This window comes from Electrona antarctica (assembly GCF_951216825.1).
Source record: "Electrona antarctica genome assembly, chromosome: 10".
NCBI lineage: Eukaryota > Metazoa > Chordata > Actinopteri > Myctophiformes > Myctophidae > Electrona > Electrona antarctica.
Genome location: NC_136791.1, coordinates 32,103,928 through 32,131,274, shown reverse-complemented (window position 1 = coordinate 32,131,274; position 27,347 = coordinate 32,103,928). Strand labels below are relative to the sequence as shown.

Here is a 27,347-nt window from a genome sequence, read left to right as displayed (position 1 = left end):
CAACTGTAAAGTGAAGATAGACAATTTCTTTAACACACCACCCACATACGAGGTGCATTGATGGCAGGTGTAAAGTGGGCCATGCAGCTATACGGCGCTTCAGTAATTAGGTCAATCTATGACAGACACAGAGTGAAGACCCCTGCCTCTGCCTCATTGTCATTATTGCCCTCTTGGCGGTGTGATGAGGACTTCTTGTTGGTAGTGGGTCAGGGTCAGCCGTAGGTCAGTCGGCAGGGGAGCCAGACCTCATGGGAGTCATAGTCAGCATCAAGTCAGAGTCAGAGTCAACAACTCCCCAGGCCATTTGTACCCTTTGATCACAGTTTGAAGCTTGGTTAATGTTAGAACATGAAATGCTGCTCCAAAACATGATCATCTGACTTAAAAAGATACATCTATAAATTTAAAAGATATTTTCGTTTGTATTATTTCCTTTTTTAAAGACTTGACTGTAAAAACTTAGTCAATATAGCACCTTTTAAATTAGAACTAATATCAATTTTTTTGTGACTAGTAACTGATGGAATACTTACTAGTCTGGAAAAAAGTATGCTACAAGTGGCTAATGGTTAGCAGCTAGAGCGTTAGGGAATACGTAATAAAACAACATGCCAAAAGAAGAAGCTTTTGGTTAACACAGCCCAGATGGCACATATCTAAGCCTGATGTGTAGAGTGATTCCACATCACAGACTCTTTAGGAGTAAAGGGTGTGAAACCCAGACATCACAGTGAAGGAAATGGGGAAGCTATAAAGAGATAATGAGAGCCTACACCCTTAACAAAGATGTGCTCTTTGAGTGAAGAGTCACACGAGGTGGTTTTATGGACAATCTATAGTTCTATAGATCACTTTAAAAAATAAAGCGGGCTAAAGAACCTTTATCATTTCCATACTTTTTGGAACTGGTCTGCATTTCAGCAAAGTCAGCACAACACTAGCACTGAGAGGACACTGTGAGGAAGGATGGGTAGTGCAGTGGGAGGAAAGATTGGAGGGAAAGAAGATATAGAATAATAGACTTCCTAACATGGACAACTGCAACTCCAAATTTAAGTCCCCTTTAAGTTCTCTAATGGATAATAATGAGGATAGCCCACAGCTACACTAGGACACACTAGCTACACTAGGACAGGAATCTTTTTTAGTTTTTTTCACTAATTGCTGGAAGCCATGTCATGAAGGAAATAATACACTTGAGGCTGTGTACGATTCATAGTACATCAATGCTACAGGCATGCAATATCCACGCAGGTACACAGAAACAAAAACTCTGAAAGCACACACATCAATTATTATACATGCTGGACAAATAGAAACCACACACACTAGAAAATGCTTCCATACTAGACAGTGTATTACCACGAGGTAACAGTTTGACCATGAGCCCTTCATCAGACAAACACGCATATACAGTTAAGTGCCACCGACCTTGTCCGTTTCTCTTTGCTGAGCTGTACAGACAATGTGTGAGTCTAAATCCAATACCATACAGACGCCATCAACTTGAGTGACTCCAACATGCTCTTGTATGCATAACAGCAGCAACCATACAACAGCTAGAATCAAGAGAATCAAGCAAGTTCAAGCTTCCTCTTCCACCCCTATGGAGGTAGAGGAAGCTCGCACAGGTCATTCTTGTTATGAAAGAGTACAGTAGGCGCAGGGGCACAGTTCTGGGCAGCGCAACATGTCTATCCACCCTTTTCATATAACCCACAAGTCTTTGCGTTTGTGTGTGCATAAGTTCCTCTTTCTCTTGCTGTGTTGCCAGTTTTGCAAGAGAAACAAGTGGTCAGGTCTATGAAAACAAGCACGAAATGAAAATAGCAGATCTACAAGCACGCAGCGAGTCAGCGACACAAACTATTTTCCGATGGATGTCTGTGGACATTTACATATTAATCTGGGGTTCCTTGACGTGAAGAAATTTGCTAACCACTGGTTTAAACAACATTAGGAAGCAAGCCCAAAAAAGGAACTACTGTACACTTTAGAAACAAGCCCAAAAAAACAGAACCAGCCACTACCAATGATTTATTTACAAGCGACTTTACAGACAAAACAAGCCAAAGGTCGCTTATAATAAGCAGACATGGCAACACTGCCTGAAGGAAGTGAAGCACACACACAAGGAGCCCCAGTACCTTCCCAACGAAAGTCCGAAACACGTGGATAGTGCCTCTGGCTTGGCCGAGCACTCCTCAGACCAATTGCCCGTGTTCACGGGTGGAAGGCTGACAGGGGAGAACATTCTCTGTCGCTGCACTAGTAACTACTACAGGTTGACCGGGCCAGTGGAACTGGGAGGGATTGCATGTTTCTCCACACTTGTTACAAAAAGTGCTCGGACATTCGACGATGCATCGCCACATCAAATACGAGGCCAAACATTCTTACTATAGTCACATAACTAAAAAGCAAAGCCATTAGCCTCGCCACAGGAATGAAAGCCAAGGCATCAAGATGTGGAATTCTGGCCCACAGAGATTCTGGCGGCTGGAGTCCGCTTAGAGGGAGCAGGGGGTCTGTGTCGTCAAAATAATCAAGTGGAAGTTAACTTAATAAACGCTTGAGAGTCCTCGCTTTGACTGCTTCTGTTCTGGGAGACAGAGTGTTGAAGGGGGGGACCTGGGATATAGCACAAAAGCAGTGACCTCTAAAGCTGCGTTCAGACCTGAATATGTATATATTCGCCTCGGTTCGTCCCGTTTGTATCGCGCCAGGTCGCACCGCGCCCCTTCGCACAATTCTCGCCTTTGCATTGACTTTGTATGTAATCGCGCCGCTCTAACCATCCAAGTCTGAGCGCACCTTTAGGCTTTGCTGTGTTTGTGTTGTCTGGTCTGGTGTGGTGTGGTGTGGTGTAGTGCATGTGTGTGCGTGTGTGCCTGCGCATGTGCGGCATGCAGTGGCTCAGGATGTATAGGGGGGACCATCTTGGAATCCGAAGGTTCCAGGTTTGACCCCCGGCCCTTCCTGGCTACATGTCGAAGTGTCCTTGAGCAAGACACTGAACCTCTAACTGCTCCTGAGGAGCAGCTTGGTGGCTTGCATGGTTTCCTCGGCCATCAGTGTGTGAATGTGTATGTGAAATGGTGAATGTGAAATACATTGTGAAACACTAAATTTACCATTTATGTGTGTGTGTGTGTGTGTTGCTGTGAGCATGTTTGTGCATGTGTTTAAAGTGTTCAAGTGCATGTGAATGGTGACTGTGTGTGTATGTGGTGACTGCATTTGTGAGTTGTGCATGCGGTGAATGTGGTGTTTGTAATAAATCCAGTCACTCAGCAGCTGAAATAGATGTCTGTTGGCTTTGATACAAGTGGATCTGGTAAAATGGAGTGGAGCGACGCTATCAGACTTCAGGGGATCTCACATATTACACTTACTGTGTGTGTGCGCGTGTGCACACACACACACACACGCACACACGTCAGCTCTGGGCTGTGGTCCCAAACTAAACCTCAAGTCAACAAACACACATGGAAGTGAGTAGATACACAGGGAGAACCTTGTTATTATTATGGTTGGACCCAGATTCTGGTCTGTCATTGTCTTGTGTTGCATTGTGTTGTGTTTCTTTGTGTCGTGTTGTGCTGTGTGCTGTGCAGCCCACAAGATCCAGATGGCTTTTATAGATGCAACTCGCTGGAGGGACACATTCCTCTTTGCAGCCATGACTCTCTCTCTCTCTCAGTCTCCTTCTTTATCACTCGCTCTCTTCATCTTCCTTCTCTTGCTCTTCGTCACCTCTCTCTGTCTCGCTCTCTCTCCCCTCCTTTACTTATTCTCTCCTCTGTTCTTTAACGGATCTAATAAGGCTGGGCAATTAACAAAAAAATCACACCCGTGTGAAATAAGTGGTGCAACTCCGTGTGGGGGTCCCCGGGGGTTCCCAGGAACTTCCAGACCCACAGGAATGCGCCCAGGGTGCTGGCCCGGTTCCGGCGAGCCGCCCCGTGTCCGAAACGGTTCAGAAATTAGAGAGTTACCGTGTGGGGGTCCTCTACTATACTGTACTGTACTGTCACTGTACAGTCACACCCAAAATCATCATATATACAGTTAATGTGTGGGTGTGTGAGTGTGTGTGTGTGTGTGTGTGTGTGTGTGTGTGTGTGTGTGTGTGTGTGTGTGTGTGTGTGTGTGTGTGTGTGTGTGTGTGTGTGTTAGGCTGCACAACAGTGACAATTGGTTGTGAAAACCAACCAAAAACTATTTTCGTGCTCGGACAGACCCAGCCAGGGACAGACCCAGCCAGGGACAGACCCAGCCAGATACACACAAAGTCCCATAATAGAGTGGTTGCACCACTCAAAAATGTATCGAAACCGAAGAGGAGTAGAAACCAGTATCGCTGCATAATGGCAATGCCAGCAGTACCTCCGAAGTTTTCAGACAACTCCCTCCCCGCACCCGGGAATCCCAGTGGCATTACCATCTGACCTCACACTAGAGGAAGGCATATGCACCTGCTTTCTGTAACATTTGGTTACAAGGTTTTGTGTGTATGTGCTTGTGTATTATATTTGTTTGTACTGTGTGTCCATGTCATGTATGTCAAATGTAAATGTTCTTATTTGTATACAGGGCGCCATTGAAAAAGAGACCCTGGTCTCAATTGGATTCCCCTGAAATAAAGGTTACAAACAAACAAACCATTTCAGTCACACAGGCAGGTTGTTTCCTACATTCCTATTATATAGCACATTTTATCGAAAGCAATTTACAATAAGTTTTGTTATATCCAACCGTTCACACAGACATTCACACACCGACGGCAGAGGCAACCATGGAAGGCACCAACCTCCTCATCAGTCCCTGCGACATACTAGCGTCATGTCTAGGGGGTGTACTTGTACATCAAGCTGCCTCACGCTACAGAAACAGGAGATAGGCTCCTGCCCTATGGGCCTCATGGCTCGGCAAGGCTACTTACTCCTCATCAGGAGCAGTTAAGCGTTCAGTATCTTGCTCAAAGACACTTGAGCAACATAGGGATCAAACAGGGAACCTTTCTGTTTCTAAACAGTCGCTCTACCTCCTGAACTGCTGTCTGGTTATACAGTAGGTATGTGAAGTTATGGTTCGGCATTTGTTGTTTCCCTCATGATCCAACCTGATGTCCTCAAGTCTATATGTATTGATCAGTTGTTGTGGTAAATGGAATAGGTAAATGCTGATAAATACGTCTAAATATGATGTTTTGTACATTATCATGTTAAAATAGAATGGGAAACCCATCTCTGTAAATACTGTATACTACTGCTTAGCCACGTAAGCCCTATTATACTTTTTGTAACATGTCGAATACTATACAAAAAACAACCAATCGACAAGTGAGCTTGTAGATCTGTTCTCTTTTAAATTTTTGAAAATTTAGAAATGTAGAGAGGCTTTAACGTGAGCCCTGTGCGTTTACATTGTGTCTTACCAGTATGAAACATCCAAGGGCTGGAAGTGGTGTCTGCTGATGAGGTCAGCGAATAAAGACTCCGTCTCACGGCATGCTGTCCCGTTGCCAATCACCACCTTGCTACAGCTGGGGACGGGAGGAGAGGATGCAGTGACACATAGGAAGACATTAGAAAGTGCCACTGAGTGGGGTTTTCCCGTGTGAGTGGGGTTTTCCCCCTTGTGTCTATTAGCTCCTACAGTACATCAATGAAGTAGGGGGTAGGGACCTTAGAGTATATATGAATAGAGACGGCACCGGATTTCTCCTCCCATTCATTTGCATTAAGTTGTTCAAAAGCGCATGAGGCGATTTCACTCCTCCTTCCGGGTATAGGAACAGAGTGCATTCTGGGATGGATTGGGCCCAAACACATGAATGCGCTGCCGTTGACTATCATTGCACGCGTTCACGTGCGTTCACGTATGAAACAGCATTCACGTGTCATCATGAACGTACGCAATGATAGTCAACGGACCAGAGCGTTCATGTGTTTGGGCCAGCGCTGAAATACCAAATTCGGCCACTATGTCCATTTCACCTCAGGGTTTCCTCCGGGTGCCGTCTCTATTCATATATACTCTAAGGTAGGGACTCTGATGAGATTGAAAAAGTCAACAATAGTATGTCAACTGCACACAGAATTTGCTGTGGTAATTTAACTCCAAAGGTGTCAAATGGAATGAAATTAAATCTAGGGATTTTATCGTGTACCTAATTTGTCATGCGTCACATTCAAAATGGTCAGTACTGTACATTCCGGTATACTGCAAATGTATTCAGTATGAATAATACACCTCGCCATGAGCTGCAGTACCTGAATTTAATCATGAGGTGGCGCAGTTTGTCTGCCACACTTTGCTGGCCTGGTCTGTGCATCGAGTCCAAGTAGACTACATCTGTATGAAGAATCTGACCTGAGAGACAAAGACAGACAGGGACAGAACCATATGGAAATAATGAGAAGAAGGAAGACAATGAGAGAACAGAGGTGAACAGAGTGACAATGAAAGAGAGAAAGACAGTGCTCCTCGGAGCACAGGTCTCCACCAGGTCAGGTTTTTGTGGGACAGCAATGTTTGGAATTCAGTCAATATATAGACACGTTCAGAGACACACTGGCCGCAGCGAACGTATTTCCTGTAGGCGGAGACGACATATCTGCGGTGTAAACAGGCAGGTCTTCTACTACATTGAATGGTAGAGTGACTGATGTTAGTCTGCTCAAACGTTACTCTGTTATCTGCTTTTTACTAACAATAACGTTACAAAGATGCCCAGAACATTGGGATGAACCTGTGTAGTTTATGGCTGCTCCAACAGTAGTGGCAACATTCAACTTTGGAGAGAAACAGAATGTCAAAAAATACACCACGGTGGCTGAGACCAGAGTAATGTTTGAGATGAAGCGGTCCTGATGTCAGTCTTACCCAATACCCAATATTTCTGTTGTATGAACACAAGGCTGCTGTACTTTATACCTCATACTTTAAATGCTTAGTATGAGCATACCAAATTTGAATGTTGCCACTGGAGTAGCCATAAACTACACAGGTTCATCCTGATGTTCTGGGCATCTTTGTAAAGTTGGTGTTAAGCAGATAACAGAGTAACGTTTGAGCAGACTAACATCAGTCACTCTACCATTCAATATAGTAGAAGACCTGTATGCCAATCTTAGTCAATCAGGATGGATTATGAGAAATCGGACAGATCTGTTGATCACATTACTTACTATAGAGATAGTGTGTACCCGTTTGCGTGATGTTTGGAGACTTTGGACAATATCTGTAGGAGTAATGTAAAAAAAAATGTGTTTGCAGAAATCTGCATTCATAAAAGGCTGATTTAAAAAATGCAGGGAAGACGTTTTTCCTTGGCCTCTAGGGAGCGTGCGTGCAAAGTTACATGCCTACCGGTCCAGTTATAGGCAATTAATGAATTGATTTCTCTTTTGGGTCATGGGCTAAAACGCTTGGAAACAACTGATCTAAAAGCACAGAGGTCTTAACTTAAGACAGAAGAGAGATTATGAGATAACACCCAAACTCCCATTTCATCTCTCCTGCTTTGACTGTCCACCACAGGAAAATCACAGCCTGACTTCCTGTCATGCCCAGAGATGTGACTGGACAGCTCTGACAGGACGTCATGTGACCACCGGGCACCATCAGACCTGTTACTGACAAGCTGGGCCTGGTATGGTGTGTGTATGTGGTGGTGGAGGGGGGGTTGGGGGGGGCAGACAATCAGCTGCCCAGAGGGAGGGACCTACCCCTACACTGTGGGTAACCACACCCACTGAGAGCACGCACACACACACACACACACACACACACACACACACACACACACACACACACACACACACACACACACACACACACACACACACACACACACACACACACACACACACACACACACACACACACACACACACACACACACACACACACACCACCCACTGAGGCTGTCACGTGTCAACTGGCGTCCCGTCTCTACAGCCTTTGGCGTTACAGGCATGCATGAATGCACACAGCATACATACTGTATTACCTATACAGTATATCTATACACTAGGATTTCTGGCTTTTTCGCAACTAATTCAATGATAGATATTGCGCTGTGTCGTAGCCTAAATGGTGCATTTATATAGCCTTTCTCCTAACCCATTTAGGCCTGACGTCGAAATAAATGAAGTCTTCTGAAAGAATATATATTCAAAGATTTGTGCCACATTTTCACGATTTAAAAAAAATAGCAGACCTACAAGCTCGTAGCGTGCCACTCGGTGGCACGCTATGAGCTTGTAAATCTGCTATTCTTCAATAGCTAAATAATGCTTAGTTAAAACAGGGGTTCCCGTCCAGAATGGCGCTTTGCAATGTGAAAGGGTGGATGTACCACCCATTCACACGCACATTCGCACACACCGATTGGCAGAGGCAACCATGCAAGGCACCATCATCGGGAGCAGTTCAGTGTCTTGCCCAAGGACCCTTCAACACAAAGGCATGAGGAGCAAAGGCGCAAACCAGGAACCTTTGATTACTACGATCCAACTAACATGACAGTATAAAAAACATTTAAAACTAGAAATGCACTCTGTCGAGCCGCCAACTTGCGCTTCGCACACAAGTTAGGCCATGAATGGCCTAACTTGTGCGCGAGCAGAGCGCGCAACTTATCTCTCACCACCACAGTGGGTTCAATGGGTTACAATTGGTTACGTCATGTCGGTGTTTTTACATAAACATACATAGTTTTACGTGACTTACTGTACGTCATCAGCCAATCCCTGATTGGCCGAGCGACGCCACCAACATACGGACCAAATCCAATCAGTTGAGGAGCCACCGGCGTACGCAGCAAGCTGCCAACCTGCGCTCTGATTGGCCGGAGCGACACCACCAAAAATACACAATCCCTTGATTGTATCGGCCGAGCGACGCCAACCAAAGACAATACACAATCCCCTGATTGGATAAGCGTGTCACCGAAAATTCACAATCCCCGATTGGCAGAAAAGCAGTCACAGTCATACGCAGCCGAAAACAGTACTTGCGCTCTGCTCGCACAAGTAACAAGGCAGGCGCACCATCAGAAGCGGACTTGACTCCTGTGGGGCTTGCCCAAGCGAGTTGCTAGCCAAGCCGGTGCTTGTACTGTATACACGTGCCGAGCGATGCAATGTCCGCATCTGCCGACCATGCGACACGACACGTCAACCATCTGACGCTTGGTCAGTTGTTGCCCAGCTCATCATCATAGTAAAAACTGGGTGTGAGAATGCATTGATTCCAAGATGGCCACTCTACCTCCTGAATCAATGATGCCCCCCCACCCCAATTATCTGACTAATATGTAAACAATTCCAATAGTGAATTTCACATTCAATTTTCACAAGAGTGTCTACCCTCCCCACTCAGTGTACGGCCTGGAATATGAATGTGTACACTAAATACATAATAGTACATAACATGTACCGTATATTAAGTCACTTCACAAACAAAACAAATAAGGGGGCTTGAATTAGGTAGGGAATGTGAGGAGGCTAAAAAGGTGGGTTTTGGAAGTGGTTTTGAGAGTGGTTTAAAACGTGGCGAGGGTGGGGACAGCTTTGATTTGAGCTGGGAGTGTGTTCCATAGGGAGGGGGAGCCCTGTCTGTCACCCCAGTTTTATTTCTGTGTCTTGGGGATGTCCAGGAGAGTTGGCATCACCAGACCTGAGGGAGTGGGGGAGTGGGGGGGGGGGGGGGGGGGGGGGGTGATGTGGAGGGTGTTGAGAGGTAGCGGAAGGAGGACTGGACTACAAGTGTGCGTGCGTGCGTGCGTGCGTGCGTGCGTGCGTGCGTGCGTGCGTGCGTGCGTGCGTGCGTGCGTGCGTGCGTGCGTGCGTGCGTGCGTGCGTGCGTGCGTGCGTCCTCACTAGTGGGGGAGAGGACGGCCAGCTTGCAGCCATGTCTGAAGCCCGGGTCCACTCCCAAGATAACACAGCCACGCACTGGACACACCAGTAACCTCTGACGGAGATTCCTCACAAACATCGCTATGGACTCCTTCTCTGCTGCTGCCGTCAGCTTAGACCTGGACAGAGAGAGAGAGAGAGAGAGAATTAATATTTACAGATTGGAGGTAAAATACACATGTGCTTTGTTTTGTTATGATCTGGTTAACAGTTTTGGTGTTCATTGTATTGTGTGCGTGTGCGTGTGTGACTGTGCGCACACGCACATGCGCACACGCACACGCGCACACACACACACACACACACACACACACACACACACACACACACACACACACACACACACACACACACACACACACACACACACACACACACACACACACACACACCTGTAGCTCCTGGTGAGTAGAGGTAGAATCAGTCTTTTATAAGAGTCCTCCACGGCATTTTCAATCATTTTATTCTGTTCCACCGTGGCAAAGGTCTTTGTTCTCCATCTGCAATAGAAAATAATAAAAAATAGCATATACCTTTTTGTGTAACTACACAGCCACAAAACGACCAGTATTATGATTTATGAACCCACAGCTGTTATGTCACATTGTCACTTTGGCACGGGGTCACCAAATTCAGTAGCGTCCATTCCCCAGCATGAAGGTGCATGCTGGGGTGCACTAATCCAGTGGTTCTCAACCAGTGGTCCTTGAGGAGGTTCCAGGTGGTCCTCAGCTAAAATATAGAGTTGAAACGGACCCGTATAATGTTTAGCTCTTACATTTTGTTTAATTTTAAGCTCTCAAGAGTACATTTATTGTTAAACATCTGCATTATTTAATTTAAAAGGAGTCTACACAATTAGAGAATGTGGAAGATTTGTTATTTTGATCAGCGTTTGCCTAATGGTACCACATCAATTCAGCATGGAATTATGGACAAAATCTTATCCAACGACAACAAAATATTATAAAGTATTGGGTCTGAGAGGCTAAAGGTGGCCTTACACTACCCGACTTTTTTCAATCTGAAATCTGATAGCACCACACACTACAGGATAAACGATTATTTGATCTTATACAGCACACACTACATGATTTTAAAACTCGGACGCATCTCACACTACAAGATTATCGGTCCCGAGCGAATGTCATTGAATGGTGATCCGTGGCTCAAATTCACCCTTTGTGATTTCATATGAATCTGTTTGTACTTTTAATGGACATGATGGACATACAGATAGTGTGTGTGTTTGTCTGACCTGTTGCGGATGCACCAACCGATGAAGTCAGTCCTCACCCTGTCTGGAATGTTCACCTTGACTGTCAGGATCTTTAGACTCTCACCGCGGTTAATAGCTAGGGTCTATATATACACACACACACACACACGCACACGCACACACGCACACACACACACACACACACACACACACACACACACAAATCACATATACTCATCTGTACTTCGTCACACAAAGATAGCTGATCTACCATCTTCCATTCCTTTTTACATTTGTGAATTTGCTTTAAAGGTTTTGCCTATGACGTGCCCAGAATAAGGACACCAGCAGGTTGAAAGTGGTTAATGCAATATACACTTACCCCCACTCCTGTAAATGCACACACCCTTTCTGCACAACTGTTACAATAAGCTCCTCATAGAGATTATGTTGGCATCATCAAATAACCCATGATTCAGTGTTTGCTGACCAGCCTGCCTATATCATATTACCATCTTTGTAGCTACACTGCACTGCATCTTATTCTGAACAGCACATCTGTGTACATGTGCCTTATTGTTTTGTACTGTATTGTATTGTTTATGCATGCTGCAGGTCCGTGTGTCCAAAGACAAATTTCTCCCCTGGGAGAAGAAATAAAGTAACCTTGAACCTTGTACATACATATATGATATCTCCATTCAAACACTATTATGCACAACTGCATCCACAGACAAACACAGAATCCCATCTCTACACACACTTAAGTAACTTGGCTGAGGCCTATATCCCGTGGCCAAGCCTGCTGTTGTGTTGCGCCTGTCCCCCGTAGAAGAACTGCTGCTCGCTGTTAAGCAAAACAGTACTAAGTGTCTGACCTTTTCAGTGGGGAACCTTTAGCCCGCCACGGAACAGGGTCAAGAAACAAGATGTCAATCTGGAGCCCAAGCGGAAGAACAGAGCTGACAAATGCCACCACCGTGCCACCGCCACCGCAAGGCCTGCCCCTCCCCAGCACGCACAGACACATCATGCCACAACCACTACCACTCATCAACAACCAGCATCGATGTGCTGCTGCAACCATTATGCATGTACAACACACACCCACACACACACACACACCCCCTATATGCACTCAAATAAAACAAGGCTAATGGCATCGCAGGGGAAAGCATTAATGCAGCTTAGAAATATCCTGAAAATGAAGATTTCTCTTCTCTTGGCATGTCCCCGCCCCGGGTGGCCGGAGTTGATGGAGAGGAGATTTCTCCTACGATCTTCATCAAAAGGAGCTGAAGTCTCTTTTCACTCTGTATACCGTTGGAGGGAGGAGGAACAGATTTCTGTCAAATGAAAGGAGTGCAATTCCACTTGCTGAATGTACCGTTAAGAAGAAGGGCTACAGAAGAAGACAAAGACAGTCAGGAATACTAAATAGTGGAAACAAATAATGAACTATTTTAATGTATGGTGGAGAGGTAGAACTCAATTAGCCTCGCATAGCCAGTCTTCATATACTGTACCTTTGCAATGCATATTGCCCCAGGCAGATTAAGTCTGGCCCCTCTCAATTGTGGGAGGACTTCACGGCCGAAAGTGGTGACGAGCCAACCAGATTCGTCTGGAACCAGGCTATAACCAACCAGGGCCTAGTATGCAAATATGGGGCGGGACATTGCAGAAAACAATCTAACACTGAGAGGGACTAGACTAATATCCACACAGTGATATTAGTATCTAGAACGCAATAGGATATGGATAAGAGATGTAGGTTGTTGAATGGATGTGAATGCACAATGTAGCCTAATATTTATAGAGGAATGGCCGAGTTATGGAGGTGAAAATATTTTAAGGAAAGTTTAAATTGAGATATGATACATTGAAAGATTCTAGACCATGACCATAAAACCTTTGATTCTGTGAAAAATAAAAATAAAAACTCTAAACGAAGCAAATGTATTAAATGTAGTATATCATAATAAAATATTAAAAAAACTTTTTCACAGAATCAAAGGTTTTATGGTCATGATTCACCAGGATCCTGGATGGCTTGATTCTAGGCTTAAATTTATTTTTATTTTTTTGAGGGGCGCTAGCTTAGTTTAGTTTAGTTTGTTTGTTTTAAAAACGCCATTGACAATGAAGGGAAAATTTACGTCATCTTGTCCCCAACACAAACATTAAATGCCATTAAATAACAATAAAGAGAATTTAATTTTTTTTAAGTTTGTTTTGACACTGTTTGTTTCACATCACCATTACATCACCTAATCATAGCAACATGAGTTTAATGACTTTAATATATTAGAGTTAGATTAATAGAGGTTACACGTTAATAGAGCTATACCGAATTCCCTCCTCAATGCTGTAAGATGATAAGAGCGCCCCTCACTTCACGCGGATGTGATTTCTTTATTTATTTTTACCCATATGAGGTCATCTGTAAAACAGAATGCGGCTTTTCTGGAATGTTAAAAAGAAGAGACAGTTCAACTCTTCAAATCGCAGCATGTCTATTGTCACACTCAAGGACAGTGAATGAAATATCTTCATTTTGTATTTACAAGGAGTATATACTGTATGCCAAAGAGCACAGGAGACACTTTGATAGAATGTATATGAAGCAAGTTTGTAAACAACCAGGGAAAATCACATCTTGAAACACGCCGTTTCATCCACAATGATTTTGTCCCATTTGTCAACCCCATCATTTTCTACAAGCAGAATGACCCACTTCTGTTGCCTTACACATTCCTAGGCAGTACTGTAGATGGTCATTTCTGCTAACATGACTGCAACCCTGTATTTTTTCAATATATTTTGTGCTTTCTTAAATCCCGCTGCAATTTAAACCCTCAATTGGTGGGTTGCCAAACCTCATCCCTGCTGCAGGGAAAGCTATACCCATTGCCACGCAAAAATACTCAGCAATGGGTTTGCCTTAACCGACAGTTTGTGTTCCTTTGTGGCCGGCCACTGTCCTTCATGGCTGTAGTCAAATAAATGCCAAGTGTGTCTGTATGTCTCTCAACTTTCTGTCCGCTTGGGCCAGTGTTGAGGGACATAGGATGATTTCAAAGGAAGAGAGACAGAGAGGGAGGGAGGTAGGTATAGAAGTGCGTGTGTGCGTGCTCATTTAGATGGGCCACAGGAGTGACAGGTGGTTTTAGCCCTGTCCAAAGCCTGACTAGAGCAGACAAGCCTGTCCTTCCTGCCAGCCCAGCATCCTGCCATCTGCCCCCAAGTGAGGGCAGCAGGCCTCCCTCTCTCTGTCTCTTTCACTCTCTCTCGCCCCTTCTTTAACCCATTTAGGCCTGACGTCGAAATTTAAAAAAAAAAGTTTTCTAAATCATGACAATTTTCGGAAAGATTTGAGGCACATTTTAACGATTTTTCAAAAATAGCAGACCTACAAGTTCATAGCGCGCCACTCGGTGGCGCGCTATGAGCTTGTAGATCTGCTATTTTTCAATAGCTAAATTATAACATAATGTTTAAAACACCAAAAGGGGTTCCCGCCCAGAATGGGTTAAAGCAATCCTGTCATTGACACATCTATCCATCTGACGGATCAGGCATGCACGTGCAGGCACGGAAGATATAGACAGTAGACACACAAGCTCACAAGTGCTTAAAATTAGCACATGTGCTAGAATAGAACACTTAAGCAATGCATCATTCGGGTCTGCCCAATGTGTAATTTGACTTGGACGGAAGTGGTACACGTCAGAGATGTAACCGCAGCACGTGGATTCAAAGCAGCAGCGAATCACTTGCAAACTTAATCTGGCCAAACTTCAATGCATCTCACAGAAAATACAGACAAGATGTATGATGATGGAATGCCATGAAACATTGATTAAAATAGAATATCGTTATATCAAGACATTTTTAATGTGTCAATGTATTAACATTTGCTATTACTAGTGTTAATACAGTTTTTGTATTTGTTTGTATCTAGCAGAATGAATTGCATTGGGCAACCACACCCCAACCTCGCCACCTCTCCTCTCTGCTCCATTGTAACTTATCTCATATCATACTTAAACATATCACTGAGAACCATGCGCAGACAATGTGCATCAGAGAATTTGGCCTTTTCAACTCATACGCTGAGAACATTTAGTTTTCTTTTTTTATGAGCACTTACATATTAAAGTAACATTTACAACAAACAGTGAAACAAATTGGAGAGGTTGTGCTATTTCCATCTACTTCCACGACAATTAACCCATTCTGGGCGGGAACCCCTTTTGGTGTTTTAACTAAGCATTATGTTATACTTTAGCTATTGAAAAATAGCAGATCTACAAGCTTGTAGGTCTGCTATTTTTGAAAAATCGTAAAAATGCAGTACAAATCTTTGAATATATATTCTTTCAGAGCAAACGTTTTTTTTATTTCAACGTCAGGCCTAAATGGATTAAACCTCTCAAAGTTGGCAGCAGACAGTGGTCTCCTATACATTGTAGAATGGTAAAGTTCTAGACCCAGTATGTGAAGGACTGTGCAATATTTCATTATTAGTCAGTCTGTGACCTTTTGAACACTCAAATCCAGGCTCTGGTGTTGATGACAAGTGTACAGCTGACAAGACATGTTTATGTAAAGCCAAGAAATAGTACGCTCCCACTTAATTTATTAAATTATGCTCATAGATAAAGACGCACTGATACGAACATATATTCCACTGGTATTTGGCAGCCAAACGCTGTCAGCTGCATATCAGATCGTTTAATTTAGACAGAGTGATGAAATGGTGATCAAATTTTAGGCTTGGCGTTATTAACAAGAGGAGCCATAAGAAAATAGAAGATAAATATTAAATTCATTACGCTCTCGATAAACATTGAGATAATTGAAAAAACATGAGGAATGTAATCTACATTTTACTGAGTGTTATTCTTCGGGCAGAGTGAGTCCAGGTCAATATTGACTTTCTAAATATCGATGAGAAGCGCTCGCTGCAAGGGATTATGGTCCGCCACGACAAACCCCTCTCTACGAAAACACTTGTGGCGCTCAAAGAGAGAGAGATCATTTTATTTCTCTCTCTCTCTCAACTCCCTGTCTCTCCCATCGCTCTTGAAAAACAAACACACACAACATGGGGGCAGAGATACCCCGACAGCCGTTATGCAGAAATAATAAACCTGATCTGCTTGTTTTAAAGAAAAGCACCTCGTACTGAGATCACTTAAAGTCTTATCTCCAAACGTAAGATAGGACTGACTTGGTCAGTTGTCAGTCATACATATTCTGTATCACTGTGAGAAAGAACATTTAGTAGATATAGTTTTCATTCTGCAAAAATAAAATAAATATAGCATTTTGAAAAGAATAACATTGTTTAATTATGTCTACAAACATTACTCCTTTTGTAGACATTGTTCTCACATTAAAGATAATTATAGTGCTATAAATAAGAATCCAGGCTGCTGCCCACAGCCGTATGATACATGGGCTACTGTAACTGACTGAAAAAACAACCAGAAATGGTATGTATTTGCATAAATTTGTAGTAAACATTGGGTTATCTGCATTATTGTATTTATGAAACACAATTGCACACAGTAAAATCCTCTGTAACCTTATAATATCAGAGGTGATTATTTATTTATGGTCATTCGGTATTTAACATGTTTTTTCGCATGACAAAATCGGAATCTGTGTGCAAAGGGTGTGAGTTTACAAAACGGGTGCTCGCAAGAGCACACTTAAAAGTGTAGGTGCTTCTAGGATCAGCGGGAAAGTAGACTTAGAGATTTGAGAACTCAAAGAATGTGGAGGAGAGGAAGTAAAGTGAATGCAAATGTTACTCTATTTTATTCTAACAAAATGGAACCTGACATTTGGTTATATTTGTACACTCTCAGAGTTAAATTAAAATGTTAACATAAAAATAGCAGTGATTGTACTCAGGGTTTTCTCCCCACCTGCTCATCAAAAGGAGTGTTTAATTGATGAAACAGTTCCATTTATCCTGCCTCCGCTCAAGGCTTGCCTTCCAACTGCAGCACCACTACTACTACAACTACCGCTTGATCACACAAATCACATCAAAGAATCTCCCTCTGAGGAGTCAAACAGCACACCGACCCTGTATAGCTACAAGGTAAACCTGTACCCTGCTGTCAACTGGCCCTGGGCCTCAAACCAAATGTGATGGAATCATGTCTGCGCCTGACATCTCCACTACATGTTGTCTATATATATATATATATATATATATATATATATACACACACACACACACACACACACATGGATAGATAGACAGACAACAGACATATATGGATAGACAGACATACATATATGGGATTCTGAGTCAAATTCATTCAACTTAAAAATGACTTAAGATTTTTAGGATTTCTACTGTATGTTTGAAGCAGGGATGTCCCGAACACGTTTCTTTGCTCCCGACCGATACCGATCATTTGATATCGAGTATCTGCCGATACCGATTTTTCCCGATCCGACATTTATATTTTTATAGAACACTTATGCCATTATATCACAATAGTACAATATCCAGTCTAATATCATAATGTGGATATAATATTGATACTGTACTAGGGTTGTCCCGGTCATGTTTTTTTGCTCCCGATCCGATTCTGATCTTTTGAAAATGTGTTCGGCCACGATTTCCGATCACGTGATCGGATCGGGACAACCCTAAATGGTAAATGGTGCATTTATATAGCGCCTTTATCCAAGGCGCTTTACATAGATTGTGCATTACATTCACCCATTCATACACCGATTGCGGCGGAAGCCATGCAAGGTACCAACCAGAACATCGGGAGCAATTTGGGGTTCAGTGTCTTGCCCAAGGACACTTCGACATATAGACAGGAGGAGCCGGGATTCAAACCGCCGGCGCCGACCCATGGATCATTGGACGACCTGCTCTACCTCCTGAGCCACAGTCGCTAGGGTTACCACACCGTACTAGGAAAACTAAAATATGTTCAAATAATGTATTTTAAATAAGATGTCACTGTCTGACCACTGAATTATCTAAATCATCCAATGAATTATGACTTCTACCTTCCTATGAAGGCAATCTATGTGCTAAAACAAACATTGTTTTATTGTATGACGTGACATTGTACCGTAAGTCCTATAACACACTTTGCCAACCAAAGCAATTCAACATGTGCTTCTTCCTCAAATGCCTGACAATCCACAAGGCGCTGGCAAACTGACGCTTGGCACCAAAGGCCACAGCTTTTAACATCTGCTGCCGCAGAGCTTAGATGTTCATTCATTCACCGCCGCTCTAACACCCTTCCTTACCCCTCCATCCATATAGCCTTTAACAAACCGTTGGCTAGGGCGCCCTTAACCCATTTTGGGCGGGAACCCCTTTTGGTGTTAGCATTATGTTATGCTTTAGCTATTGAAAAATAGCAGATCTACAAGCTCATAGCGCGCCACCGAGTGGCGCGCTATGAACTTGTAGGTCTGCTATTTTTGAAAAATCGAAGAACGACTGACATAGAAACATAGCTTTTTCAGAAAACTGTCAGGATGTAGAAGACATTTTTAGAATCTGATCTCAGGTCAAAATGGGTTAATAAAAATGCATTTGAGGGAGCATGGGCGAGTGTATGCTCACACACATGCCTCCTGTCAAAACACATCCCCCACCTGCCACCCCACCCGCCTGCCTGACAACTCGTTGAGCTCGGAAAAGGTTTGTTTTAGCCGCAGTCCCGCAGCTACGCTGGGGCAAAGCGGACGGCGCTCGACTAATGCTGCATGACAACGGGCGCGTCATCGAATTAACAGCCTCACAGACACGCAGTGCAGCAGAAAGGAGGATAGGAGGGAAAGAAGGAGTCAGTGGAGGAAGGAGGAGTGGATAGAGGTGGAGAGAGGACAGGCAGGGAGGGGGCTAAAGGTTCACAAAGAGAGACGGATAGAGAGAGATAGAGAGAGATGGACCAAGAGGTACCCTTGCACCACTCATCAGTGTTCTCTCTCTTTCTTTCTCTCTCTCCCTCTGAGGGCCCGCCACATTGAGGCCTGGCAGCGGTAGCTGTCAAAGCAGGAGGGCACCTGTCAATCAAAGCCTCCTAATCCAATGGCATGTCGACAGGGGACATGTCACATATGTTAAAAGAGGGAATTGGAGGGTGTGCATGTGTGTGTGTCTGTGGGGCACAGTGGCAGGGCTGTCAGAGTGTGTGTGTGTGCACAGTGGTGGTGGCAGCAGAGAAGCAGCCAGCTGCTGATGGGAGCACTGGTGACACATGAACTCTGAGTAAAGCACCAGTCACTGCAGGGGGAGAGGACAAGAGAGAGGAGGGAGAGAAAGGAGGCGGAGGGGGGGGGAGAGAGAGAGAGAGAGAGAGAGAGAGAGAGAGAGAGAGAGGATAAACGGGACAAGGCTAACTGCAACTGACATGGCTAGCCGTTCAGAAGTGCTATGCAGTAAGGTGTCTGTGTGTCAGAGATGGAGTGAGACAAAGTACATTACAATATAATACAAAATAAATAAATAAAATGTTTGCAAATTATTGCTTCTTTTTGCCCAGTAGGTGACTAGACTGCAATGTCTCCAGTGCAATTGCAATGTCCACGGTGCAATTTCAGCTGGAGACCTGTGTTGCATGCGTTTGCCCCCATTTCTGCCCTCAATTTCCTACCTCTCTACTATCATACTGTATTATAAGCAAAGAAACCCTGAACTGACAAAAAAAAGACAGAACATTTGGCTAGGGTAAGAGGCTATTTGGAACCCAATCAACCCACAGAGAAGTCTAAAGAAAACAGATGTAGAACTTTGGAGGTGTGTAGCTCCGACAGTGTGTGTGCATCTGTCTGTCTGTCTGTCTTTCTGAACCTGAGTTCATAAAACGTTTGGCTCTGATAGACGTGGCCGGTGAGTATGCTGCTTGGTCTATTTCATTGTTAAGCACTGAGAGAGCTTCGGTTTTCAGCATAAATATTAAAGTATACGTAGGTTATAAGCACCCTACTTCCGTGTTCACAGCCACCTACTTTTCCAGAAAATTATTATTTTCATATAGAACAAATGTTGTGTTTGACAAGGAAGCACAGCATTTTTATGAACGAAAATATCCATTCTATACATTTATTTCACAAATTGGATCAAATTATGAATAATTAGCTCCAAATTGTGATTTCAATGTATTGGATTTGCAAAGCCTAAACAAAGAGCATCAAGTAAAGTGGACACACACATAGGCTTCATACACACATAAAGAACAAATGTTCTGTGCTCTGCCTGTGTTTCATGGCCGCCCCAATGCTTTTCCAATGGAAGTCACGTGGTTTGACCAAACACTTGTGTTTGATTGGGGGGAGGGGGGCAATCAAACAAAAAGTGTTTGTTCAAACCATGTGCCTTCCTTTGGAAAAGCATTGAGGCGGCCATGGAACACATACGGAACAGAGCATGTCCGTCCGACATGTGTGTACAAGGCCATACAGTACATTAGTGAGGTGCCGGAACACTCAAAACCCTTGACTCAAAAATACTGACAAAGCCTGTTTTTCCGAATAATCAATTTAAAATATTAATAACAACAATACAAACTTTAAGACGGCACATAGAGTAATTAACGCAGACAGACAGAGCAGTTCAGTAATGAACAGGGCTGGGCTGTGTTACCTGATGAGGCTGAATGCGCTGGACGTTGCACGTGAAGTCATGGTACAGGTGGAACTTGTCAAAGTCTTTGGCTGCCGTGTTCTTGTTATTATAAGCAGCCGGCCCCGCCTGGCCCTGAGCCTGTTTCTGACTCTGCTCCTTCACTGCCGATCTGGACACGGACGACTGGATGGTCACATAACTGTTCTCACACCTGAGAGAGAGAGGGAGAGATGGATGGGTGTGTGTCACTGTGTGTGTGTGTGTGTGTGTGTGTATATATATATATATATATATATATATATATATATATATATATATATACACATATGTATCAGGTATGATGTGCCATACCCTTTTGTTGTTTTTTTATAACTATGTGCTAAATAAATAAACAAATCGTGCATAAAATTACAGAGGGTAATAGAGGCAGGCAGCGCACAACAGCAATTAATTAATACAATTTCTATATGACAAATAAAACATAAGTAAGTTGATAAGAAAAGAGGGAACGAGAGCGCTTACAGCCTTCGCACATAGGTGAGCGTCTCTGGGTCTTTGGCTATCATGTCAGCCAGAATCTGCTCCACACCTGTAGACACCTCCTCCACGGATGACAAACCTAACACACACACACACACACACACACACACACACACACACACACACACACACACACACACACACACACACACACACACACACACACACACACACACACACACACACACACACACACACACACACACACACACACACACACACACACACACACACACACACACACACACACACACACACACACACACAGTAAGTGAAAACTATGCTGTGTGTGGACTGTTACTGCCATCTTCTGGCAATAAAATAAACAGTCAGAAGTCACACAGATGCAACATTTAATTACAATGCCCATGTATGTAGTTTGTACTCATACTCCCTCACTTGCACTATATTGCAAGTATCTAGATTAACATGCAGGAATTGGCTTTGATTAACTCTTTTACTGCTGATGATGTGTTTCACGTGATTTTTCCCAAGGGCGCTCGCTGCCGTTACATGTTTCACATGGGTTTTTTTTAGGTTTTTATTGATTCAGAATGGTCTCGCTGATATCCACCGTCTAGCAGCGTCCCTGTCGCTAGGTAACGCTCTGCTCCGCTGTGGTCCGTCAATGAAATGATCCCCCCCCCCCCCCCCCCCCCGTCCACCGCCACTTTAACCGCGACCTTAAAAACCCTTTTTTCTCTGAATCGAGGCTCAGGTTGAGGTGTTTGAACATGACGTCGATATTAGTGGCTCATTACAAAATCATCGCTACCTCTGGGTTATAATTGACTATTTAGGCATTCAGTTCAGCAAACGTGGACAAAACAAATCACACCTGTGTGAAGTGAGGGGCGCTTTAATCATCATCGAGAATGGTGGTCCCTTATTGGCCAAGGATTCCCACCGACATACCCAGCCGATTAGCTCACACTTACACATATGACGTAAATTCTCCATTCATTGTCAAAGGGAATTTAATGTTTGTGTAAGACGAAAATCTACACTATAGCTGAATATAGCACCACCCAAAAGTCATGAATCATGAATTATGCGTAAGCAAAGAACCTAACAGTAGTAACAATAATATTAAGCCAAAATAAATTTGCCCACTCGTCCGGGGACATCCGCCCGCAAACATGGGTGCCCGGTAAACCTGAGGCACCACAGAAGCTTCAAAACCAGGGACTCCGAGGTAGTGGACAGGAATGTTACGCCTGCGCCACCCAAGCAACCATCACTGAGGATTTTACTGTGCACGTGTCCACTGTTTGTATACGCTTGCATGTCTTACCTTCAGTGCCTGGTTTAACCCAACCACGCAGGTCCAGTGTGTGTGGTTTGTCCAGCAGCAATAGAGTAGCATCTTCCAGACCCAGCTCTCTGGCCCTGCGTGCCTTACTTAGCTTACTGCCTTTCTTATAGGGAGAGTACTGCACAGAGAGGAGAGGCAGAGACACACACAAACAGTCACACACTGACAAGACTATTTTTAATGCTCTGATAAATGTTCATTCTGTATATGCATTTTTCATTTCGAGTTAGGTACTGTATGTGGGTCATCATAACTGTATTTCAGCCTTAGGCGACTACAGAATTAATACAATGTGTTGTTTTAATGGGAACAGGCTTTAGTTTAGACATACTATTGGTCAGACTGTCATTAGACCGACAACCTACCTCAAGGCTCAAACCCCAACCTAATAACCCTAACCGCAAGCACGGGAGCAGCGCATGTGCGACCACATGTCCGACTGTTGTTTCCGCATGTCGGTCCGTTGGTTTGTCTAATCTGCATGTGCATCTCATTTTAATAACCGTTAATTAACCAAATAATGATATCAGCTAAATGATTGCAAAACTGTTCGTTAGTGACATCCATAGACATCCCTCCCAGGCTTCCACAGGACCTCTGTATGACCTTAACTCATTTGCATCAAACAGCACCATAGTCTAATGGCAGCTGCTGCATTGTGAACTTCACAGACACTTTAATATGCCTTGTGAGTGTGTGTGTGTGTGTGTGTGCGTGCGCGCGCGCGTGCGTGCATGCATGCTTGCGTGTCCAACCAACCACATGGTCTAGTTCATCAGCGGATCTGCAGCTCCTCAGATTGTGTTCTAGCTCAGACGTGAGAATACCGTCTTTATTCAGGGTCTGAATCACAGACTGGGTCTTCTTCGCTAGAGCACTACAAACGCGCACACACACACACACACACACACACACACACACACACACACACACACACACACACACACACACACACACACACACACACACACACACACACACACACACACACACACACACACACACACACACACACACACACACACACACACACACACACACACACACACACACACACACACACACACACAGTGTAGACCAGATCAGTAATTGCAACAATACATCAACAGCATGGCATTCAAGTATCCAAATCTAATACTGTTCAGTGTCCACACAGACTTGCACCCCAGGACTTATAGCTTGACTGCTATCACCATCTAGTGGCCAGCAATAGACTTACCACTGGTTATGAATGGCCATATTAGGTTTTATACATTCAATCCCATTGTACTCAGTCTACATGTACGTGAGCTCAGCTGTCATTAAGACATTACCGACAAGACAGCAATTTATTGAGACATTTTAATTACATACATTAAGTGTTCCAAATAATGTGTTCAATATACCTTAAATTGTATTTGTCCGACTAACTTTGTGTGCACTCTGCAGCTGGTTTATGTACTGTAGAATATAAAGATTGGATCAAGTCTAGGTATTGGCAGATCCCTATTCCCTAATGATAATGTTGAACCAAAACGCCTCAATCTCACATTCTCACCACACATATATTTCCTTTGTGGTGAGAATGCACCCGCTTGGAATGTTATCAGCCTATAATCAAGAATATGTGATCAGGACCTTGGAATAGAGCCAATATGTGATAATCACACATTACTGGGAAACGCAGAAGTGAAACTACTGACACGCTAGGGAGAGCTTGCTTTTTGTGACCATGACCGCACCGTGGCCTCTGGTGGCCTTGAGCCACGTGAGGCGCCATGCCGAGCGTTGTGACGGCCACCAGAGCCGACTCAGCGCCATTCGAGTTACGCACCGATAGGCACAGAATACTTTCCATGCCCCCGACATGTCTGCACTAACCTGACTCCGCCAGATGGTGGCAGGCGGAGTCAGGTTATGTCTGCACCGCTCTGCATGCGTGCAGTCCAAGTGAACACAGCCGAGCGCCATCGCTGAAAACAACGTCAGTATGGACAATATGGCCATACATTATTCCAACGTCCTGATAACGGTTGATAATGTGTATTTAATGCAGTGATAACATATGAATCCGTTGGAGAATGATACCAGTACTAAACTCAGGAAATAAAATATTTCTGATTTTTCTTTTGCAGCTCCTTTATTTTTATCTGGTAATGTGTGACTCCGCTGTGTAATGTGTGACTCTCAATCGCTGTACTCAGCACTAAAATGTAGTGTGGAGACTTTGTCTGCCAGTAAACAAAAAATAAAGTGTTTAGTTTAGTTTTTTTCCTCCAGGGATTGATTGCAATAACGCCACTTCTTTGTCCAATTTTGAAAACAGATAAGATGCCTACACAGCTGTTCCATAAAATTGTGGTCCAGTAATTTGAGACTACTGTTGTGTTGAACCCATTATCCCTTAGTTTTTCACTGAAACGTTTGACAGTTTTACATCTGCAATTCTATTTTTTTTTTGAGGAGTTGGGGAAATTGATCTCAGACTATACTGGGTATTAATGGGGCAGGGGGGCATGTTTCTCCTCCATTTGACTTTGGAGCCCTATGAACTCTGTGACTGATGGCTAATGTCTGAGTACATTGTTCTGATTATTAATCATTTTGTAATGGAAAGACAGTAGGCATTGCTCTGAAAAGGTATATAATTCAATGTTCAATTATCACCTGCTGATCCTTTATTACTGATGTCAATATCAGGTACACAAATAATGTACACACAGCATAAAGCAACAGCAAGATTCATGAGAAGTTGTGACAGGAGAAGGGTGTCCAATGGGATACAGTGACCAGACCTTATATTAAGGACTGCTATCATACAATATCTTATTCCTGCAGTATCTGTACCGAGTCGATTCCAGACATAGAACTACTTATTATGAACAGAGCCAACTACCTTTAAAAAAATACATTTTGAAAACTGCTGCTTCGATTTGTGTACTATTTTAAATACTTGCTCCCATTTGTTCCAAAAACCTTTGCATCAAATGCCTGCCAAATCCTAGAAAGATTACTGCTATTTTGTTTCTGTACCAGTCTAATGTGTAATTGTGTATTACTATAATTCCTAACAACAAATGGACATTTTTGTGGTTTTATAAGCTAGTTTTTGCAATGTGATATAGCTCTGTTTACAAATGAAAGAGAGAGACCGATATATGTATATATCCATCCATCCATCTTCAACAGCTTAAAGTTATCCGTAGTCGGGTCGCAGGGGCAACAGCTCCACCAGAGTGCTCCAGACTTCCCTCTCCAGAGCAACATTAGTGACTTCCTTCTGGGGGATTCCGAGACGTTCCAAGGCCAGTGAGTCGATGCGTTTCCTCCAACTGCACCTTGGTCTGCCCCGGGGTCTCCTCCCAGTGGGACGTGCGTCGAGGACCTCCCTAGGGAGACACCCGAGAGGCATCCTAACCAGATGCCCGAACCACCTAAGCTGGCTCCTTTCCAGGCGAAGGAGCAGCGGTTCTACTCCGAGTCTCTCTCGTGTGACTGAACTTCTCACCCTATCTCTAAGGGAGATGCCAGCCACCCGTCGAAGAAAACTCATTTCGGCCGCTTGTATTCGCAACCTTATTCTTTTGGTCATGACCCACACTTCATGACCATAGGTGAGAGTAGGAACGAAGATTGCTCGGTAGACAGAGAGCTTTGCCTTCTGGCTAAACTCTCTTTTCTCTTTTCATCATATGTATATATAGATTACATATTTGCGAAACATACATTTGCAATCAACTCTCTGGCCATACTGTAAACACTGCCTCAGAATGTAGGGAGCCCTACCACAACTCGTCCAACACCAGCTGGACATCCCGGACAGCATCCGCATCCATGTGGTTGATCATTTCTTTGCGGTAACGCACCATGAACGGCACAGTGTTCTCCTCCCTCAACAGCTTCACGATGTTCACACAAACCCAGCGTTGCACACACGTTAGAGTGGAAAGGACCTGGAGGAGGAAGGCACACACAGATACATGCCATGAAGTAAATGCAAAAGTATTGCTATCGTAAATCATTTGATTTTTTACGCTTGCGTTGTCGCCCCTCTTGAGCAGACCTGTCATTGATCCAGGCGACAACGCCTGCATTAATCGATGCCCATCTGAAAGTACCTTTACTCTTTACCTTTAATTATTTATTAATTGTGGGCTTAATTAATGGTACTATTATTTTTACTACTGCAATTCATTTTTTTAATATTTTGTATTATACTGTATATATGATTATATGTTTTGACATTGGACACAATACAGTACCTCTATGAGGTCCCAGTTCATGTTGAGTTCATTTTTTAGGACTGCTGCAGTGGAAGATGGCAGTGCAGAAGATTGCCCCTGGGGGGTGCCGGAGCACTTCTGTTTTTTAGGGGAGGGCATGTCAAATGTGAAGTCCTCCTCCTCGGATGGCTCCTCTTTCTTCGTGGCCTTCAGCGCCAATCCGGACGAGCTCTCACCTGCACGGACACCTTGCCGGGGTGCCTCTGACAGCGTGAATGACACCCTCTATGAGACAGAGAGAACAACACCCTCTATGAGAATGACACCCTCTATGAGACAGAGAGAACAACACCCTCTATGAGAATGACACCCTCTATGAGACAGAGAGAACACCACCCTCTATGAGAATGACACCCTCTATGAGACAGAGAGAACACTACCCTCTATGAGAATGACACCCTCTATGAGACAGAGAGAACACCACCCTCTATGAGAATGACACCCTCTA

The 27,347-nt window shown here is 43.8% G+C and overlaps 1 protein-coding gene across 2 annotated transcripts in view; it reads right to left on the bottom strand.

Moving 5' to 3' along the window:
* The window catches only part of srbd1 (S1 RNA binding domain 1), a 96,108-nt gene that overhangs the window by 63,457 nt on the left and 5,304 nt on the right, over window positions 1-27,347 (bottom strand). For both annotated transcript variants that reach the window (XM_079512108.1, XM_079512107.1), the window contains exons 4-14: window positions 26,879-27,124; window positions 26,403-26,569; window positions 23,397-23,514; window positions 22,617-22,755; window positions 21,305-21,401; window positions 20,801-20,993; window positions 11,194-11,297; window positions 10,328-10,435; window positions 9,897-10,054; window positions 6,282-6,381; window positions 5,444-5,551 (exon numbers count right to left, since the gene is read on the bottom strand). In XM_079512108.1, the coding sequence (XP_079368234.1) occupies window positions 5,444-5,551; window positions 6,282-6,381; window positions 9,897-10,054; window positions 10,328-10,435; window positions 11,194-11,297; window positions 20,801-20,993; window positions 21,305-21,401; window positions 22,617-22,755; window positions 23,397-23,514; window positions 26,403-26,569; window positions 26,879-27,124 (1,538 nt within the window). The remainder of the gene's footprint in view (window positions 1-5,443; window positions 5,552-6,281; window positions 6,382-9,896; window positions 10,055-10,327; window positions 10,436-11,193; window positions 11,298-20,800; window positions 20,994-21,304; window positions 21,402-22,616; window positions 22,756-23,396; window positions 23,515-26,402; window positions 26,570-26,878; window positions 27,125-27,347) is intronic.